The sequence below is a fragment of the Sinocyclocheilus grahami genome, unplaced genomic scaffold (assembly GCF_001515645.1).
Source record: "Sinocyclocheilus grahami isolate Dianchi unplaced genomic scaffold, SAMN03320097.WGS_v1.1 scaffold2338.1, whole genome shotgun sequence".
In the NCBI taxonomy this organism is placed as follows: Eukaryota; Metazoa; Chordata; class Actinopteri; order Cypriniformes; family Cyprinidae; genus Sinocyclocheilus; species Sinocyclocheilus grahami.
Window position 1 is genome coordinate 10,900 of NW_015507517.1, and position 23,150 is coordinate 34,049.

At 36.0% G+C, this 23,150-nt stretch overlaps 1 protein-coding gene across 1 annotated transcript in view; it reads right to left on the reverse strand.

Annotated features, from left to right (window-relative positions):
- LOC107574786 (protein zyg-11 homolog) overlaps nt 1-19,659 on the reverse strand; it is a 21,719-nt gene extending 2,060 nt beyond the window's left edge. Inside the window, exons 1-12 of the mRNA XM_016261226.1 lie at nt 19,408-19,659; nt 17,796-17,961; nt 16,949-17,721; nt 9,515-9,655; nt 8,496-8,672; nt 8,174-8,238; nt 7,987-8,086; nt 6,435-6,485; nt 5,331-5,492; nt 4,125-4,172; nt 2,689-2,892; nt 2,224-2,276 (exon numbers count right to left, since the gene is read on the reverse strand). Coding sequence (XP_016116712.1) covers nt 2,224-2,276; nt 2,689-2,892; nt 4,125-4,172; nt 5,331-5,492; nt 6,435-6,485; nt 7,987-8,086; nt 8,174-8,238; nt 8,496-8,672; nt 9,515-9,655; nt 16,949-17,721; nt 17,796-17,961; nt 19,408-19,410 — 1,943 coding nt within the window. The 5' untranslated portion in view covers nt 19,411-19,659. The remainder of the gene's footprint in view (nt 1-2,223; nt 2,277-2,688; nt 2,893-4,124; nt 4,173-5,330; nt 5,493-6,434; nt 6,486-7,986; nt 8,087-8,173; nt 8,239-8,495; nt 8,673-9,514; nt 9,656-16,948; nt 17,722-17,795; nt 17,962-19,407) is intronic.
- Between the last annotated feature and the right edge of the window lie 3,491 nt (nt 19,660-23,150).

Consider the following 23,150-nt stretch of genomic DNA (forward strand, 5'->3'; position numbering starts at 1 on the left):
AAAAACACCTTTTTTACCCTGTCAAAAACAGCTCTTTTCAGATCAAGCCGTTTTTGTAGCATTTTCCTTTAAATGTTAATGAGCTCTGCTGACCCCGCCCCTCTCTTCCGAGCCGCTCTCAGAGAGACTGTTTACTTCAGCCGCATTCATCGTGAAACTTGCTAATTAGCACATTATTAGGAAAGGACGATTTGCAAAGATTCGTTAAAAAAACCTTACACTCACTTCTTCTGTAGATGAGGCTGGATCACGAATGATTCGCGTGAACATAGACACATTTATGTAGATCGGGGGCGCATTCCCTTCAGAAACAAACATAATCCACTGCGTCTTCAGCGGCTCAGATGTCGGGAGTAAATGACGACTGCTATGTTCATTATTACATCCAACAACAAAACACCTCAATCGCTTAGAGGAGTCATTCTCGTCTACATCTGCTCCGGCGGTGAAACAATGGCGGACTGATGACAGCTCACTCAGGGGCGGAGCTAAGGTAAGACACCAGTCCAGTCTGTGCTGAAACACTACTGTCAATCAAACTGTCGTGGGAGGGGCCTGTCTGTGTGACGTCACACAGACAGGCATCTGAGATCGGCTTGATTTGAGAAAGGGGTAAAGATTTTAGTAGATTAACAAAAAACCACTGGGTGGATTTTTTAAAATCATTATAGGGTGTTTGTGTACACACACTGCCAACACACATTTCAGTTCAAACTACTTGCAAAAGTGCATGTAGCATTATATGACCCCTTTAAATCTGTATTTAAACTCAGAACGATCTCAAAGTAAAAAGAGGTGCTAAAGTCTGATTTTGTGGTCACTATGCTTTAAAATGAAATTACTGTGATCTTAATTCAAGTGATGAAGGATTGTGAGTGTAATCAGTCTTGAGTACTACTGTAAGGTTAACCTATTCCGTAACCGTATCCCTATATAGTGCAGTGCACTACGTGCCATTCAGCATACACAAAATACTAATTCTGTGAACAAGTGACCGATTTCAACCGCAGTTTCAGCGCCTATTTATAGTGTAGGGGGCGGGACACTTCGGGTTCTAGAGAGCATCTGATTGGACAGAATGTTTGATGAAAAGCCGAAGTGCGAATTTTGTCTTTGTTTTGGAGCACACTAGCTTTTCATACTAAAAAACAAAAAACTTCAATTTTGTTATTATTGGACACTTGAATCATTTTCAAACATTTATACCAGGCGGTGTTAACCTTATAGTAGAACTCAACATTTCCAACACTGATGGTGACATTAGTCCATGTTCTCCTGTGCACAATTCAGCACTACACACTCCAGTCCAGTAGGTGGAGTCAGTTAATAGTCATTTTGAACAAACGATTTGTTGAATTTGCCAATATATTTTCTTATAATATACAGTTTTATGCTTCTGATGAACCTTCAAAAGTGTTAGCAAAAAAGTGCAGCTTGCTTATTATTTTTCAAATGCATCAATCATTTTGGTGAAAAACAACCTGACATTTAAAGGAATAGTTCACGCAAAAATCTCTCAAAATATCTTGCAGAATGGGACTCATGATCCTTTTCATCAAAAGCTTCTGCACAAATGCTTGAAATGAATTTTGTGGACACATATAAATATAGATTGGGCCTACATTTGAAATTCTTTCCAAAACTACAATTTAAATTTTTAAAACAGATGAACTGAAATTTCACTACACAATTCCCATGTTTCCATTTGTGTAATATCATAGTTTTGATGATATTATACACAATGTCATACACAATTAATCATATTTTGATCGTGATCACGATTTCTGCTTCTCTCAATTTATTAAGCATAACTGTCTGGAATATTTGTCCGCATGATAGGTGTGTCCAGTCTTTTGCATGAGTTATTGTATACTATTATATAAATACAGGTTACACTTTATTTCGATAGTCCACTTTAGACATTCTATTAACTACAAGTAACTTTGTAACTACATGTCAACTACATGTCAACTAATTCTCATTAATTTGCAACTACATGTCTACTAACTCTCAGAGTAGACTGTTAGGGTAGGTTTAGGTTTAGTAGAATAAGTTGACAAAGAAAGTGTTAGAAGATATTAAGCAGACAGTCTACTAATACTCTACTAACTGCTAGTTGACATGTAGTTGCAAAGTTACTTACTGTTAATAGAATGTCTAAAGTGGACTATCGAAATAAAGTGTTACCTAAATACAATATAAAGAATATATTAAGACACTTACCGGTATGAAACCATTGCATGCTCAGGAGAACTCCATGACAGGACAGAAGAGTGCTAACAGAGAAACAGATTTAGCATATACAGAGTTAAGATGCATAAACAAACAATGCATGCACATGAACACACACACACACACACTCACACTCACACTCACACTCACTCACACTCACTCACACACACACACACACACACACACACTCTCTCTCACACACACACACACATACACACACATACACACTCACACACTCACACTCACACTCACACTCACACTCACTCACTCACACACACACACACACTCTCTCTCACACACACACACACATACACACACATACACACTCACACACTCACACTCACACTCACACTCACACTCACTCACTCACACACACACACACACTCTCTCTCACACACACACACACATACACACACACACACACACACACACACACACAAACACACACACACACACCAGTTTCTCCTGCACTGTGCTGTGCAGCTCAGCATCCAGACTCCACACCGGCCCCCTGACTGAGATGAGATGAGCCAGGATGCCTCCAGCAAAGTAACTGACGTCCACCTCCACCACTGGGTTGATCAGGAGTGAGAGAATGTGCTCCACCAGATCCTCATTCATCAGCTCCATCCGCAGCTCCTCCACCTCTGCTACATTATTCTGGAGCACAGAGAGAGGACAAGATGCACTGATTTCAGGGTTGAGCAATCTATTCATAATTTAAAGCACATCAACTTTTAGAACTGAATAATAAAATCCACACAGTTCCACTTGTTGAATAAGGCCACGATCTGATTTTTCTTGCAGAACAAAAATGGTAACACAAATAAAGTACGGCACGGTTTCATTTCTAAAGGTTTCAAAAAGGCTCAATTCATCACCATTAGTTAATGCATTAGACTATTTTATTAGTCTAGATTAATGCTAATTTATAAATAAACTATTTTTCTTTGTTAAATCATGTTCATAACACATTAATGTTTCAATGTATACAACTTTAAATGTTAAAATGTATTTTAACAAATATCATTAACCTAATAACTTAGTGCTATTAAGACAATCTAAAAGGTAAAGGTATTGTTCATTGATTAGCTAATGCAAATGTTTAGAACATTAATGTAAAGTGTTACTCTCCCCAAATTTTGGTGTTCTGTATTGCTGAAGGAGGTTCTGATAAACATTTGCATTAACCCTGCTATGTATCTGTATAAGAGGCCCAACTCCTGCTGTACAAAACATCCCTCAAACCATGACACTTCTTCCTCCATCTTTCACTGACTTCTTTACACATTCAGGCTTCAGTCTTTCCCCAGTTTGACACCAAACATAATGTTTCCCATCTGACCCAAATAACTTAAATTAAATCAACTTTGGACCAGTTCTCCTCTCTCCACACAACATGCTCCTCAGCAAAGGAGAGTCTAGCCTTTTGATTCTTTCTGCTGATGAGAGGTTTGGTCACTGCAGAGTGCTCTTTCAGTCCGACTTCTCTTAAACATGCAGAGACAGATCCATACCCTGTTCAGCGCTGAACTGTTGAGCAATTCCAGCTGCAGTGCTGAACCGATTCCCCATTGAGAGTCTCTACATTATCCTGTGTTCTTGTGCATTTGTCTTACGTGGATGACCAGCCTTTTTTGGGGGACTTGAATGAATTAGTGTCATTGTAAAGCTGCAATATTCTAAAAATCACAGATTTGGAACGACCAGCTTCTCTTGCAATGGCTAAAAGAGTTGTCCCTTTGATCTGGACAACCTGCTGTCGCAGGGTTTCAGTCACCTTAGAGCGGCCCGCCATCTTGCAATCTCAATGAAAATTGGGATACCATACAACCATACAACATGGTAAAAAAATAAATTTACCAAACATATAACACATAAAACACATTTACCAAAAGGCCCAGGAGCTTTTGCTGGATGGAGGACTCGGAATAATAAGACTGTGGAGGAGAAGAGAAGAGAGTGATGAGAAGATTAAAGGGATAGTTCACCCAAAAATTAAAATTCTGTGACCAATTACTCGACCTCATGTCATTCCAAACCTTGTCTTCTGTGGAACACAAAAGGAAGATATTTTAATAAATGTCTCAGTCCATACAATGGAAGTCGATGGTAACTGAAATGGTTTGGTTACTAACATTATTCAAAATATCTTCTTTAGTGTTTCACAGAATAAATAAAGTCATACTGGTCTGGAATGACATGAGGGTGAGAATTTTCGTTTTTGGATGAACTATACCTTTAAGCGCAAGAATCTTTGTTTAAAATGCTATTGATTAAACTTCAGATGTGCCAAACTGTGCATGTAAAGGCTAGACTACACTACACGACTTTTAAAGTCTGAAGAGATTTTAAAACACCAGACATCACTTGCTAACTTTGTAAATAAGTTACAGATGAAAAATTGGGAATAATGCACTAAACGACTGCAGATCACACACTACCGAACTTAAAACTTATTCTGAACACAACAAAAAAGACTGTTTCTATGGGCCACTATACGTAAGCCGTCCGCCATATTGGAAGGGTCAACTTCATGTCATTCACCATAATAATCAATGAATATTCGAAGATGCCACAATCCTTACATATCTATGGTTCCGCCCCTCTCTCGCATTCTCAGCTGTGAAAGAAAGGTTATCTTGTTTCTTCGGGAATTTAAATCCCGGCAGTTTTTACAACCATCGGCTGTGCAGGATTGTGGCATCTTCAAATATTAATAGATTATTATGGTGAATGACGTCAAGCTGACCGTTAAAGATGGCGGACGTGCGTCTACGTGCTTGGAGCTGTCGAATGAGGCATCTACTTATATATATATCTATGGTCACAACTCTCTTTTTCAACAGCTCTGAGAAACACGTGCCATGCTGCTACTAGACACATGACAAATGTAAACAATAGAAGGGCAGTTTTTTAAGCATGACATTATGTGTTCTAAAATGGGCTCAAAATATAAAGCGTGCTTGATATCCCTTAAATGGATGGAATCAGTGTCTGTGTCCATCATACACTACACGATTTTCTATGAAATCTCAAATCTGGCAAAAATGTAGTGTAGTATATTCCAGCCTTTAGCTATGTGTGTGTGTGTTCACCTCCAGCAGCTCCATGTACAGCTCTATTCCTTGGCACTGAATGAAATGGCGACATGCGGTGGGCGTCTCATCTGTCAAGTTCCACAGAGCACTCAACGCAAACTTCAGAGTGGAGTCCACTACACCCAGAGAGGCCTTCTGCTGGACGATACTCAGCAACTGCTTTACTTCCACAGAGAGGAGAATAAATGCATTGGTGTGGTCTACTCATCTGTCCATTCAGTCATTTACAATAGAATCATTAACCATTCATGTATCCTATAATACTTTAGGGAACAGAGAGAACACACTGCATGTGACAGTATGGTAGCGTGAGGCCAGGTTAAAAATGGTTTGAAGAACCTGTGCTGATGTATTTGCTGAAATAAATGGGGTGGGACTTATTAAAAGCCTGTGCTTTTTTTAATAACTTAAGATTGCATTACAGTCTGGGATGATTTGCTATTTGCTATTAATAGACAGGCAGTATTAGGTGGAGGGACTTTCCCATTCGATATTTAATTGGACGAACTATTTTATTTGACACTGTGTACAAGTCCTGAATGTGTTTGGTCGATTTAACCTTATGAGAAAGACTGTAAAATGCATATATTTTCTGAGCTATTTTATCAGCTTATTGGGATACACTAGTATTGAGATGGCTTTAAAGCTAACAGACATGAACTAAAAACCACAAACTCTGATTACCATTTAACCCTCACGCTGTGTTCTGGTCATTTTGACCCGGAGTGGATTTTCTCTTTTGCAGACATGCTAGTTAATATTATTGCATTGGACTAAAATCTACTGATTTTTGCTCACACATGGTATATGAACTTCCAAGTTTTTGTACTTTTTTGAGGATTTTCTCCCCCTTGTTACACTTGCGATGTCACCAGTCAAAAATGACCAGTCTACAAAAAATTGCTAATAAATATCTTATGCTATATTATTACCAAATATTGGATTCAATCTTTTTAATCAAGATTTTCGTCATTAGAGATAAAAGGCCGGTCATTTTTGACCAGTTAGGTAAAGGATTTTCAGCACAGCACTATGTTTAAAAACAGCAACAGCAAATAAAACCACTTGTGTAAAAAAAAAAGAAAAGAAAAAAGCATTTACCTTCATTATAAACGCCTCTGCACCCAGTTCTGCGATCTCTTCTGTGCTCAACTGCAATGAAGTGTGAGAGAGCCTTTTACTCATTAATAATGACCCAAAGATGGATTTTTTTTCACATAAGCAGATCTTAAAAGTCCATGGCGATATATTTGCATATTGCATATACGTCACTCACTACTTTTTTATTACCTTAACCCTTTAACTGTCACCCCCCATTTTTTTAAATAGGCATGCAGGTGCACTATCCAAACTTAAATTGTTGTAATTTATGAACACTTTGGAATACAGACATAAGGTTGGTCTCTTTTTAAAGAAGGAAATCTGCAGATTATAGCAAAAGTTTTAAAAGTAAAATTTTTAAAAAAAAGAATTAAAGTATCAAAAAGTTATGCCAGTTTAAATTTACTGTAAAGAAAATGCACTATATTTATTTTATTTTATATATAATAAATATTTTATGTAACAGGTTTTACTCTAAATTTGGTATACAATTAAAGCCTTATGTCTAAATAAGTTATGTTCCAAACTTGAAGTTGATATGAAAAAAATGGAGGTTCCTGTGAGATTTTATTTAGGGCGTTATACCACAAACAGCCATTCAAACTCCATTACATTTTTAAATGCATTTTTCTGTCACAAATGTCTAGATTTCTCTGTCAATATTACTATATTATATTATTACTATACAATATTATATCTCAAAATAACCACCAAATATGGAATCCTGAGACTCAGACCTTTCCAATGATATGTTTTTTGTCAAGATTATGAGAAGTTTTGATTTTAAAAGAGCGTAATGCATTTTGTAATATGACACTTGACACCGCCCACTAAAAAAATATTTTAAAGTACCATTTCCATGCTAACGCAATGTCTGATTTCAAAATGGTTTTCACAGGATGAATCTTGGGCTTCTAAGCTTTCAAAATATATATGATTTATGATTTATGATGACTACTAAAAGATTTGAGAGAGAAAAAGGACAACAACAAAAAAGAGTGCCAAGCGTCCCACAGGTGGGACGGTGACAGTTAAGGGGTTTTTTAATACTAGTTTTTTTTCTTTTTACAGACGTGGCCAAAAGTATTGGCAGTGACACAAATTTAGTTTTTTGCAAAATTAGCTACTTAAGCTGTTGTGGTGTTCATTCACATTGTTTCTACAAGTATTTTAATACTAGTTTTTTTTCTTTTTACAGACGTGGCCAAAAGTATTGGCAGTGACACAAATTTAGTTTTTTGCAAAATTAGCTACTTAAGCTGTTGTGGTGTTCATTCACATTGTTTCTACAAGTATTGGCAGTAACATAATCTAGAAACAACGTGAATGAACACCACAACAGCTTAAGCTGCAAATTTTGCAAAACACAAAATTTATGTCCATGCCAAAGCTCTAGGCCACGACTATACTTTTGAATTCACTTTTTTTTCTAAACCCGCAAAATGAATATATAGATCTCTATTTCTAATAATACTGGTGTTCATAACAAACCAGCATAGTGTCAAAGTTTGTCCTGGTTTTAGACACAGAATGCTGGTGCTGATGTAATGACCTTAGACACCAGTATGGAGACTACAGCCACCGCCATTCTCTGCACCGTCTGGTCTTCTTGATTCCCCAGCAACATCATTATCAGCTTAGCAGCTTCGTATCTACCAGGGAACAGGGGTCGAGACGGCGTTAAGCCACTTCAACAATGTATAGTAACAAGTGCACTGAGGAAATGTGTGTGGACTGACCTGTCAAATGGGACGACCTGTAAGATATGATCACTGCAAAGAGTAAGCAGGCAATTCTTCTGCAACTAAAAGCAGAAAGAAAATGGTTTAAATATGGATACTAGGACCACAGAGGAAAAAGACATACTGTGGAAGTCAGTGGACACCAGCAGCTGTTTGGTTACCAACATTCTTTAAAATATCTTCTCTTGTGTTCAACAGAAGAAAGAAACTCATAGAAGTTTGGAACGAATCGAGGGTGAGTAAATGATGAGAGAACTCTCATTTTTGGGTGAACCGTCCCTTTAATCTTTATCGTGCAAACCATTTCGGATGGATATACCTGCTCGTGGTTTGGGAAGTTCTTCATGGCTGCAAGAAGCTGCTGAACTACATTTCCCAGCAGGCGTAAGGGCATCCCCAGCACCAGCTCCTGTACGGTCAGGTTAAACACACACGCAGAGGCCACAAGCTGAACGTGCAGAGAATCAGTGTGGTGTCGCATTCCAGCCAATACCAGCTGAAACAGGAACAGACACATGGGCACGCTATGTAAATGTTATTCATGCATTTTTAAAACTGAGCCAATATCTTTTACAATAAAGGGAAGTTTTAAAGCATTGTATAAGATGTCATGATGTAATTTAAACTATGCCATATTGTAACTATGCCTTACAAAATTACTCATTTTATCTGAATTTATTCATTCATTTAAAACATTCCAATTAAATTCAATTTATACACAGAATGACTTCAAACACACCTCTTCTATAATGAGAATTCATTTCTGAACTATATTTTTGATATACCTTTTTGCTTCACTGCTTATTAATATTTGAGAAATTGTTGTTGGCCAAATTAAAGTCATGTGATACGACCAGCAAAGTCATGTGGTGCAACCACATGCAGAAAAAAAAAAATCAGGAAATGACTTTATAAAGTCTGTGTGTATGCAGATAAATAACTTTTAAATATCAGATAAGTTGACCTTTTCGTGACAAGGCAAGGTTAGTTCAAGCTTTAAAATGTCATGTGGTGCGACTCCTAAAAAACATAATGATATTCATAAATTGATATAAAAAAAAACAGTATGCAAAATATTTTGAAAATAATTAATTATGTATTCAAGATGTAACAAAACACTTTTATAGTGCTTTACAATAAATGCAAACGTTTCTTGAAAATGGCATTAAAATTCCAAATTATTTGAAACCAGCATAAATACTAAAACATATGGGCTTTAAAATAGATTTTTCATTTTCTTTATAACTGACACTCATATTTATCACTGATTCTAACAAACCAGCCTGTTCATGTTTAGTTAACAAATACAGATCAGATAATAGAAGAATTTTTTTGTACCTTTAAGATGTGTGGCTGAGGGTCTTCCGTGTCACTGGTGTGACTGTAGAGATGAGCAAGAACCTCCCGTATGAAACTCTCGCGGTCGCTGTATCTCCTCAAGCACTCACACAGCTGGGTTAAGTTGGACTCTCCAGCCACCTGCATGTGTTTACAGATTAGTACGTATTTGCAGCTCCTGGCAAAATCTGCTGTTAGTTCTGACTCAATGGGATGGCAGTGAAATGTATTTTTTTGCAAGTTAACCAGACTTTTGACTATCGGCAAGAACCCTGGCTCACTTTGCTGCTTATTCTGGTCAGGAACAGACAGTTTTTACATTCAATTTCACTGTAAATCTGAAATAGTAATTGCAGTGGATCCTGTCTGCTTCACTGGCTGCTCTCCCATCAGTATTTACTGCATCATGACACTAAATATTAGATTAAACCAGTCATGAATTGCATTTTTACTAGTGCAGTCAAACGATTAATCGCGATTAATCGCATTCAAAATAAGTTTTTGTTCACATGATATATATGTGTGTGTACTGCATATATTTATTATGTACACTATATATAAATACACACACATGCATGTATATATATAAGAAAAATATTTTATGTTTATGTATTAAATATATTTATAAATAATATAAATTATTTGAATATACATATATACATGTAAATACATGTAAATATTTTCAAAATATATACATGCATGTGTGTGTATTTCTATATTCATAATAAATATACACAGTATGCACACATATATTATGTAAACAAAAACTTTTATTTTGAATGCGATTAATCGCGATTAATCGTTTGACAGCAGTAATGTATATATATATACACACACATACAGTATGTATTTTGAAAATAGTTACATGTCTAAATATATATATATATACATGCATGTGTGTGTATTTATGTGTACATAATAAATATACACAGTACATACGCATATATTATGTACACAAAAACCTTTATTTTGGATGTGATTAAAGGCACAACATGTAAGTTTTCGCCGCTAGAGGGCGCATATTCAAAATAAACAAAGAGACAAAGGCGTAGTTTGATGAGGCCGTGACTGAGTGTGGAATCATGGGAGTTGTGGTCTTCATCCTCACAGCCGATGCAATCCGACGGGACTCAGGCAGAAATCATGTTCATGGATGAGCTAATGATTTATTCCACAGAGAGGAGAATAAATGCATTGGTGTGGTCTACTCATCTGTCCATTCAGTCATTTACAATAGAATCATTAACCATTCATGTATCCTATAATACTTTAGGGAACAGAGAGAACACACTGCATGTGACAGTATGGTAGCGTGAGGCCAGGTTAAAAATGGTTTGAAGAACCTGTGCTGATGTATTTGCTGAAATAAATGGGGTGGGACTTATTAAAAGCCTGTGCTTTTTTTAATAACTTAAGATTGCATTACAGTCTGGGATGATTTGCTATTTGCTATTAATAGACAGGCAGTATTAGGTGGAGGGACTTTCCCATTCGATATTTAATTGGACGAACTATTTTATTTGACACTGTGTACAAGTCCTGAATGTGTTTGGTCGATTTAACCTTATGAGAAAGACTGTAAAATGCATATATTTTCTGAGCTATTTTATCAGCTTATTGGGATACACTAGTATTGAGATGGCTTTAAAGCTAACAGACATGAACTAAAAACCACAAACTCTGATTACCATTTAACCCTCACGCTGTGTTCTGGTCATTTTGACCCGGAGTGGATTTTCTCTTTTGCAGACATGCTAGTTAATATTATTGCATTGGACTAAAATCTACTGATTTTTGCTCACACATGGTATATGAACTTCCAAGTTTTTGTACTTTTTTGAGGATTTTCTCCCCCTTGTTACACTTGCGATGTCACCAGTCAAAAATGACCAGTCTACAAAAAATTGCTAATAAATATCTTATGCTATATTATTACCAAATATTGGATTCAATCTTTTTAATCAAGATTTTCGTCATTAGAGATAAAAGGCCGGTCATTTTTGACCAGTTAGGTAAAGGATTTTCAGCACAGCACTATGTTTAAAAACAGCAACAGCAAATAAAACCACTTGTGTAAAAAAAAAAGAAAAGAAAAAAGCATTTACCTTCATTATAAACGCCTCTGCACCCAGTTCTGCGATCTCTTCTGTGCTCAACTGCAATGAAGTGTGAGAGAGCCTTTTACTCATTAATAATGACCCAAAGATGGATTTTTTTTCACATAAGCAGATCTTAAAAGTCCATGGCGATATATTTGCATATTGCATATACGTCACTCACTACTTTTTTATTACCTTAACCCTTTAACTGTCACCCCCCATTTTTTTAAATAGGCATGCAGGTGCACTATCCAAACTTAAATTGTTGTAATTTATGAACACTTTGGAATACAGACATAAGGTTGGTCTCTTTTTAAAGAAGGAAATCTGCAGATTATAGCAAAAGTTTTAAAAGTAAAATTTTTAAAAAAAAGAATTAAAGTATCAAAAAGTTATGCCAGTTTAAATTTACTGTAAAGAAAATGCACTATATTTATTTTATTTTATATATAATAAATATTTTATGTAACAGGTTTTACTCTAAATTTGGTATACAATTAAAGCCTTATGTCTAAATAAGTTATGTTCCAAACTTGAAGTTGATATGAAAAAAATGGAGGTTCCTGTGAGATTTTATTTAAGGCGTTATACCACAAACAGCCACCGGGTAACACCCAAACGCCATTACATTTTTTAATGCATTTTTCTGTCACAAATGTCTAGATTTCTCTGTCAATATTACTTATATCTCTCAATATACCACCAAATATGGAATCCTGAGACTCAGACCTTTCCAATGATATGTTTTTTGTCAAGATTATGAGAAGTTTTGATTTTAAAAGAGCGTAATGCATTTTGTAATATGACACTTGACACCGCCCACTAAAAAAATATTTTAAAGTACCATTTCCATGCTAACGCAATGTCTGATTTCAAAATGGTTTTCACAGGATGAATCTTGGGCTTCTAAGCTTTCAAAATATATATGATTTATGATTTATGATGACTACTAAAAGATTTGAGAGAGAAAAAGGACAACAACAAAAAAGAGTGCCAAGCGTCCCACAGGTGGGACGGTGACAGTTAAGGGGTTTTTTAATACTAGTTTTTTTTCTTTTTACAGACGTGGCCAAAAGTATTGGCAGTGACACAAATTTAGTTTTTTGCAAAATTAGCTACTTAAGCTGTTGTGGTGTTCATTCACATTGTTTCTACAAGTATTGGCAGTAACATAATCTAGAAACAACGTGAATGAACACCACAACAGCTTAAGCTGCAAATTTTGCAAAACACAAAATTTATGTCCATGCCAAAGCTCTAGGCCACGACTATACTTTTGAATTCACTTTTTTTTCTAAACCCGCAAAATGAATATATAGATCTCTATTTCTAATAATACTGGTGTTCATAACAAACCAGCATAGTGTCAAAGTTTGTCCTGGTTTTAGACACAGAATGCTGGTGCTGATGTAATGACCTTAGACACCAGTATGGAGACTACAGCCACCGCCATTCTCTGCACCGTCTGGTCTTCTTGATTCCCCAGCAACATCATTATCAGCTTAGCAGCTTCGTATCTACCAGGGAACAGGGGTCGAGACGGCGTTAAGCCACTTCAACAATGTATAGTAACAAGTGCACTGAGGAAATGTGTGTGGACTGACCTGTCAAATGGGACGACCTGTAAGATATGATCACTGCAAAGAGTAAGCAGGCAATTCTTCTGCAACTAAAAGCAGAAAGAAAATGGTTTAAATATGGATACTAGGACCACAGAGGAAAAAGACATACTGTGGAAGTCAGTGGACACCAGCAGCTGTTTGGTTACCAACATTCTTTAAAATATCTTCTCTTGTGTTCAACAGAAGAAAGAAACTCATAGAAGTTTGGAACGAATCGAGGGTGAGTAAATGATGAGAGAACTCTCATTTTTGGGTGAACCGTCCCTTTAATCTTTATCGTGCAAACCATTTCGGATGGATATACCTGCTCGTGGTTTGGGAAGTTCTTCATGGCTGCAAGAAGCTGCTGAACTACATTTCCCAGCAGGCGTAAGGGCATCCCCAGCACCAGCTCCTGTACGGTCAGGTTAAACACACACGCAGAGGCCACAAGCTGAACGTGCAGAGAATCAGTGTGGTGTCGCATTCCAGCCAATACCAGCTGAAACAGGAACAGACACATTGGACATTGTATGTAAATGTCATGCAGCACACTACAACAATAAGAGCCAAGATCTTTTACGATAAAGGGAAGTTTTAGGGCATCGTTTATCATGTAATTTGAACTATGCCATCTTAAAAACTTCACTTACAGTTAGTTATTTGCATGTCTCAACACAAAATTAGTGGTGTCAAAATCATTTTTATCTGAATCTATTCATTTATTCAAAACAATAAAATTCAATTCATACATAGAATGGCTTCAGACAAACCTCTTCTATATGACGTGCCTTCATTTCTGAAAAAATTGCTGATCGAATTTGAGGAAGAAAAAAGCCTCATTAAAAACTCAAATACTTGAAAAGAAAAGCTTATTTAGTTCATAGAAAAATAAATATTTTGACAAAACTGCTTCACTGCTTATTAATATTTCAGAAACTGTTGTCTGCCAAATCAAAGTCACATGGTGCGACCAACAAACTCATGTGGTGCAACCACATACAGAAAAAAACTAAACAAAACCAGCATAAACAACACTCATGCAAACCCTCACGACTGTGTATGAATGTCAATATCAGATCATTTGACCTTTTTATGACAAGGCAAGGTTAGTTCAGGTTGTCATGTGGTGTGACGCTTCAAAAATGTGAGGATATTTATGAATTCATGGTATTAAAAAAAAAACGGAGTATTTTGAAAATAATGATCAAGATGTGTAAACTTGCATGTTTTCAAGATTCAAGAATTGTCCGTTTTACCGAAACTTTTTTTTTCAAATATCGCAAAATTATTTGAAACCAACATAACTACAAAAACGTGCATTTCTCTAGATTTTTCTGTTTCTTTATCACTGACACTCATATTTCACTGATCCTAGAAACAAAACCAGCCAAACCTTGTCATTTTTAGTTCACAACTACAGATCATCAGATTATCATCTGCTAGAGAGGACATTTTCGTACCTTTAAGATGTGTGGCTGAGGTTCTTCCGTGTCACTGGTGTGACTGTAGAGATGTGCAAGAACCTCCCGTATGAAACTCTCTCGGCCGCTGTATCTCCTCAAGGCCTCACACAGCTGGGTTAAACTGGACTCTCCAGCCACCTGCACGTGTTTACACATTAGTAAGTATTTGCAGCTCCTGGCAAAATCTGCAGTTCTGACTGTCACGTGGTTAAACGGATGGCAGTGAAATGTAAGTTTTTCCATTCAGCTTCCAGGTACTATAAATCTGAAACAGTAATCGCAGTGGATGCTCTACCATCAGTAGTTGCATGCACTGCATATTAGATTAAAGCAGTCATGAATTGCATTTTTGTTTTATTTTAGAATGTTTCCTGAGGTGCACTTTTAATTTTACTATGAGTTTTGCAGGGTCTTTGGTTTTAAAAATATAAAACAGAAACTAGAATCCATTAAAAACATTTTTGTTACTTGAAATAAAATAAATGTTAACTGAAAATGACAATGACTTTTAATTTACGTTTACTAAAATTAAAAGTAAAACGTTAAAAAAAACAGATTCAAAATATTAATAAAATCTGTGTGCGATGATCATACCTGGGCCATGCAAACTCTTGAATCTGAACATTTTTAAAATGCCTTTCTGCACTTTCACTTGAAAAATGATCCTCTGTGTCTCCGTCGTCTTCTATATCTCTCATAGAAGACACAACCGGAGCCTGCTTTTGTCTCAGCAGGTGTGCCATTAGCACTGGTAAAAATCTAATATTTTCCATTTTGATATGTTTTTCTGAGGCAGAAAGCTAATCTTTGCTTCCCTGTGAGTATTTTGGCGCTCAGACTCGGTGAAATTACTTTGTGCGCTACGTCTCACTTCATTACGTTAAAACAACATATGTGACCCTGGAGCACAAAAGCAGTGTTAAGTCGCTGGGGGATATTTGTAGCAATAGACAACAATACATTGTATGGGTCAAAATGATAGATTTCTCTGTTATGCCAAAAATCATTAGGATATTAAATAAAGATCATGTTCCATGAAGATATTTTGTACATTTCCTACCGTAAATATATCAAAACTGAATTTTTGATTAGTAATATGCATTGCTAAGAACTTCATTTGGACAACTTTAAAGATGATTTTCTCAATATTAAATTTTTTTGTGCACCCTCAGATTCCAGATTTTCAAATAGTTGTATCTCGTCTAATCATAACAAACCGTACATCAATGGAGAGCTTATTTATTCAGCTTTGAGATGGTGTATAAATCTACATTTCAAAAAAATGTACCCTTATGACTGGTTTTGTGGTCTAGGGTTACAAATGATGTGATTGGCTGCTCCCTCACAGAAAACGCAGGTAAAAAGACATTACATTAGGGTTTCAGCAGGTTTTATGGAGGTACATTTTTAAGAAGAAAATGTAAGGAATAAATTGAATGGAACACAATACGCCAATATAGTCTCTAAATGTAAATGTCTTGTATAAGCAACAAAGTTTGAACGTACAACTTCCAATAGATCTCCATTATTTTGAATTCATTTCACAAAATAAATAAATACATAAAAAATTAAAAAGCCTTGTTTTTCAGTGCAAAAGATTCTTAAATCAAGATGCATTTACTTGAAAAGCAAAATGACTTGAGATAAGAAGTCTTGTTTTTAAGAGAAATTGATCAAAATGAAGTGAGCTTATGATTAAAAGAAGAACAAATATCTGCCAATGGGCTCAGAAAAATCGTCTTAATTCAAAGGAAAACAAGTTTTCATTCGGCATTGACAGATGTTTGTTCTTGTTTTAAGCATAAATTCACTTGATTTTGATCAGTTTCTCTTAAAAACAAGACAATGTTCAATTTACATCTCAAATAAAAGTATCTCGATTTAAGGATGTTTAGATATTTGAACTAGAAAACAAAAATAGGAAGGAAGAGATTCATTTTCATGAATTTAAGGCTTTCTGCTCTGATTTAAGACTTTTTTTTAGGCCTTAATTTGTGGAAGGGCGAATTAATACTTTTTAAGACCCCCAGAAACCCTGTTACATGCAAATTTTGAAATCATAACACGTAAATCTATATCTCAGCGAAATATCATTCGCAACTTAATGTTTTTGGTTGCAAATGCAATCATTTTAGGCGCAGTCCGAAGCCCAGCAATGAAAGCTGAAAACTTACAAATGACCTCTTACAACAAAAGATCAGGGAAAATTTGATTTCTCAATTCATGACCCTTGGTTTTCAGTCAATGAGTGTGAAAGAAAACTCTTACCTTCAGATGTCCATCTCCACACAGCAGCTCGGAGCCTCCTGCAGCAGTGCCCAGCAGGCCGATGAACCTCAGTCCTGGCCGATCCTCCACAAAGGCTTGGATGGCAGCGTCGCTCACACCTCTCCAGCCCGACACATCCAGCGACACGAGCTGCGGAAGGATCCCCGGGCGCTCTAGCAGCTGCTGCACCAAATTGTCTCTGTCCATTACCAGCCTGTCATTAGAGATGTCCAGGTGCCTCAGCAGGTGCAGCTTGGAGAGCACTAAGATGAAGCTGGAGGTTGGCATCTCCAACTTCTGAAGCCCATGCGCAGTCAGCGACAGAAGCCGTGACTGACAATTCAACAGAGGGGTGAGATCCGTGATGTTCGTGCCGGAGACATCCAAGCTCTCCAGCATGGGAATGGCACAGATATCCTCCAGACCTCTGTCATCCAGGTCCGTCCAGGCCAGCGAGAGCTTCTTCAAGCCCCGGAGCATGCTGAAGGAGGCCTGCAGCGACTCCTCACCTGCTTCCCCGTACAGACGCAAGCCGTCCATCAGCAGTGTCTGGAGGCCCTGTCTGCAGAGCTTGTTGGAGGTGAGACTGTGGAGAACATCTGAGATCGTGATGCTGCTGTGTACATGTGAAGCATTGAGCTCTTGGAGCTTGTGAGGGCAGAGCGAAAGTCTGAAGGCCTCGGCTGAGAGCTGCGAGGACTGGATGAACGCGCGGCGCAAACGCAGGTGCTCCGGATTCTGGAAGATGCCTACAGTTCTGTCATTGAGGACACCTGAGAGGAACAGAGCAGAACATCATGTAACAGATCTTGCATGCAACTAAACGGGTTATAGCGCGCAATCGTACCCTCATCAGCCATCCTGTGCAGTAGCTGATCGGCCAGCTCTTGAGGAAACACAGGGCAGTGGCGGAAGTGCAGTGACCCGTCCTCTTGTGCAACACAAAGCACTTCCACGTTGTGACACACCCAGGCCATGCTCATCTCTGTCAGGGAGGAAGGACTTTCTTCATCCTGAAACAAAATCAATATGCTAATATAATATAATAAATAAAATACATAAATAAAAAATAAATACTATCTATCTACCTGTATATATTCTGGCCAAAATGTATTTTAAATAAACGCAAAATATATGTTGTGAACTGTGAAGCTTAATGAAATATATTTTAGTGCTGTCAAATGATTAATTGTGATTAATCGCGATTAATCGCATCCAAAAAAAAGTTTCTGTTTACATAATATATATATATATATATATATGTGTGTACTGTGTATATTTATTATGTATATGTAAATAATACACACTCCTACAATATATATTTAGAAAATATTTAAATGCATTTACATGTACATATTTATATTCATATAATTTATATTAGAAATAAATATATTTAATATATAAATGTAACATATTTTTCTTAAATGTATACATGCACGTGTGTGTGTTTATATATATACATAACAAATATACACAGTACACATACATTTAACTTTAATTTTGGATGCGATTAATCGTTTGACAGCACTAATATATTTTTGAAAGTGAAAATATATTTACTTTGAACCTTTGTACACCAAAATATATTTATAAATGCATTTCAGGGTCAAGAAAATACATTTGCAGTTTTACATTAGCCTACATTTAGGCTTTATTTATTTTTATTCAAATGTGCCATACGCTTGACATGTTACACTCTAAAAAATGCTGGGTTAAATACAACACAGTGCTGGGTAAAATAGGGACAAACCCAGCAATTGGGTTGTTTTGACCCAGCGGTTGGGTTACTACCCAGAAGGTCGGGTTAAACATTTAACCAAACCGCTGGGTCAAAACAACCCACTTGCTGGGTTTGTCCCTATTTTACCCAGCACTGTGTTGTATTTAACCCAGCATTTTTTAGAGTGTACAGACAGCATATGTTAATGCATTTTCATGGAAATAAATATATGATGGGCAAAACATATATTTTTAAATGCTTAATATATTAAATATATTTTCAAAAATATACAACAAATGGGCAAAACCTATAAAAGGGGAAAAGGTGGAAAATGTATAGAATAGATTTATGTAAATAAATATATTTTAAAACATATTTCAGCAAATATATTTTTTTTTAGCCATACATATCAACATATACATATCTGTCTATCTAATATATACATATATACAGTATATATATATATATAAATTGCATGTCAGCTGCACATTTGGAAATATGATTGAGGTATCTGGCACTTTTGAGGTTACTGGATGCACTGTGGTATAGTCTGCACAGTTGTAAAACACTGTAAGAGGAACTGAAAGATTACACTAATAAATGCATGCAAAATTCCCTTTTTTATACCGTAATAAGTTCAATCAGAGATCATACTTGCCCAAAGTAAAGTAGTATTTAGATCCCTTTATCTCTTACACGCCATGTAGTGTGTTAGTGAACAGAATATAAAGTAACTCACCATTATAAACGTGATGCAGCAGGTGACAGTGTTCAGCTGGCTTGTCTAAAGCATATGGGCCAGCTTTTCTCTTCTAAAGGATTAATCTTATTACTGCAGCTAACGTCGAGCTCTTAAAGTACAGCTCTTACAGTACTGCTAGTCCCGACTGCGTACAGCTGAGAGTTGTTCACACCGCGACTGTCGCTTTCTGTTTGTTTGTCAGTAAAAACTAACGAGAAACGTAAACAATCTCGAGTCTTGACAGCTGACCACGCGTGGTGGGCGTGTCTTCGGGGACGCACGGAACGCTTGTTTATTAGGGTGGGCGTGTCTTCAGGACATCAGACTTTTGATTGGTTGCTTGTCAAACGTCATCAAAACCGCTCTGCATAAATACAGCGTGCAGCAAACTAATAACAAACGCAGCGTGGATGCCGCCGTAGCAAAATATACCATTGTAATCATAATTTCTTTAAAATACTGGTTACTACTTTTAGTGTTGTCGCAATAAAAAAGGAAATTTAAAAATAGAGCTCGCTTTTAACTTTCGCTATCATACTGATAATGATATTTTAAAAAATGCCATCTAAGTATCTAAGTAATGCAATATTTTACATTGGATAAAAAAGTACTTTGAAACAATTTTTTACAAGTTTCACAAACTTATTTCACAAATGGTTATGAAACAGCAAGTAACACATTGGACTGAATCTGACATTTTGAAGTAGAAAAAGACTGAAAAGGAAAATATAGTATTTTATGTAAAAAAAAACTATTCCAATAATCTCTTTTTTGTTTTATTTACAGCTTTGTGAAAAATCTGTTTTATAGTGTATGTAAAATTCAATTCCATATATATATATATAGATATAGAGCAAGTGTATGCTAAATATAAATATATATATACAGTAACAGTGAAGTTCAATGAAATATATATATATATATATTCATATACCAACATATATTTAAAAATGTATTTTTAAGATTAATTTGAAAGATTTATTTCCAGTCTAACAGTAGCCTATACATTCAAATGCAAATATGGATGAAACAACCTTTAGATCGCTATATGTTCACAAGTGTTATAGACAACAAAATAAAGTTTTTCGTCGAATTTGACATATGAGAATTATTTATGGATTTAAATATATAGGACAAATGTATATATACATGTGCATTTTTATATCACAAGTATTTCACAAAGTGTTTTACACATACTTTTGTATTTTTGTATATTTATTATTTTGTCAGGGGTTGTGTATCAATATGAAATTATGATTTCACTGTGCTGTAAACGCTCAAGTCTCTATCTGTGTCAGGAAATGTAGATATAAATGCTTCATGTAAGCTGCTGTTTGTCATCACATTCTGTCCCGGTGTTTGCATATAGACTTGGAATGGGATGTTTATTATATTCTGCAGCTTTATTTAATCTCTGTCATGCATTTGTGTCAAGAACTGAGATTATGTTGCATTAATTTGGTGTATTCTTTATTGTCATAACAATTTCATTTCTTTCATTTGCTGGCTCAGCATCATTCCTAAAACAACAGTACCAAATGTGATTTGTGGAAGGAAATACATGGTATAAAATGACATATTCTCCAACGTTTGATCCTAAATAACACTATGATCCGAGGTGTGCCGACCCAATGATGATGGACCATTTATTCCACTTACACCTCAAACCTTAAGGTTTCCAAATCACACCAAACTACAAAACTGTTACTAATCATCCAGTAACTCCAGTAATAAAGTGTGTCTGAAGCGTATTGAAGCATCAGCCCAGAGGTGTGTTTAGGATCCAATTATCAGTAGAGAGCAGGTCACATGCTTTCCTAACAAAAACCCTCAAAAGACAAAACTTACGTCAGAATGAACCACAAACAAAGCCCCCGGAGAGTTATTTTATTCCTGTAGTGTTTGTATTGGAATTGCATGTCCTCGTTTGCAGACTGTGACCTGTGCTAGAGACGTTTCTTTATCAAACACCAATACAAATACCACATTCCAGCTCAGATGGAGCAGATGCAGATGTACATGCAAATTATACACTGTAAAAAATTACCGTGAATTTCACTGTAAAAGACTGTAAAATGCTACAGTAAAAACCTGTTAAACGGTAAATTCCCCTACTATATACGGTGAAAAACTCTATTGGACATTAATTTTACGGTAGTATACAGTTTTTGGAAGTGAAAAAGACAATAAATAGACATTCCCAGAATTCCCTGCGTTACATTTCAAATTTGATGTTTTTTTGTTGAAATAACTATGTTTCTTCTTAGTTTTTTCTTATCGGTTTTGTATATTAGGGTTGTGTGTTACACCTAATGTTGTTAAATGAATGTTTATTGCATTATTTCAGTTTCATGTGTGTTACCGTGATGGTGTTTAGTAATCCAAAGTGCTCAGTAAAAGAGCACAGATAAATTAGCAGTAAAATTCACACAGTAGAACTATTATGAAACACAAAATAATGTGGCCATAAGTGAGTCTTGCCTTAATTTACAGTAAGTCAGTGTGGTTTTGTTGTGTTTCTTTGTTACCCACAGCTATGGAAAAATATGATAAGAGTGGAATTTGAGCTTGGAAGAAAGAATTCACCAAAAAATGCCCTAAATTCAGAAATGTAAAACATATATAATACCACAGCATATCTGAGGTTGGCTCTTAAAACCAACCAAATGCACTGCAGTGGAGGTCAAAGCACATATAATGATTCATATTCTCTAATCTTTGCGTGCTAACAGAGACTAAATGAAGTTGTGAAGCCGGAAACACAATGGCCATGGCTCTGGATACGCACTTCCTGATCTTGGCATAGTTTTCCATAAATAGACCATAAATAGACACAGTATCACTTGTGCTTATTGAAAAGTGCAATGTGATTTGTCTAAAAGCAAGAGCCATGATATTTTGTTCCATTTTAAGTGGATTGTTTGTATTATACATCTGTATTACATTTGTTTTATGTATTTGTTTGTATTAAATGGAAAGGAAATGTTTATTGAGCCAGTGACGTGTGTTTGAAACTGATGTTATCACTATACAGAAAATCAGTATGTAACAAAATGCATAAACATATTCTGTCAATTGTGGATATGATCCTATAAATGCAAAAATAAACAGAATTCTATTCTGACATCTCAATATGTAAAGGTGTTTATCGCCATGAAATAAAATATCGAAATTATGAGCGATAACATTCCAAACATAACAATGAGCCTATAGAGGAGGTCAGATTTGGTTTGTGATGGATTGTATTTGAAAAATTGTAAATGTAAACAGGTTGGTAAAAAGAATCAGATGGAATCAAACATATTATAAATGCATTTCATGTTAGGCAGCATTAATGACCGTTTGATGACAGGAACTGTGGCTGCTATTGCTTCATTCATTGCACAGTTTCTGCAAAGAGATGCCAGTTATGTCGTTTCTGCACACAGATTATGCAGAATAGATGGAATAAACTTGAAATGAAACAAGATGATGCATTATTTATTATTACTGTTTTTGATGTAATACTTGCGAAAAAATGGAAGAACAGAAAACTGCCAACTGCTTATAAGGCCTTAAACCATGTCTATGCACATAACATTTGCCTTAAAGGGGTCATATGGTGCTACTTTAAAGATCATTATTTTGTGTATTTGGTGTAACAGAATATGTTGACATGCTTTAATGTTCAAAAAACACATTATTTTTCAAATACTGTACATTATTGTAGGTCCTCTATGCCCCGCCTCTCTCAAACGCTT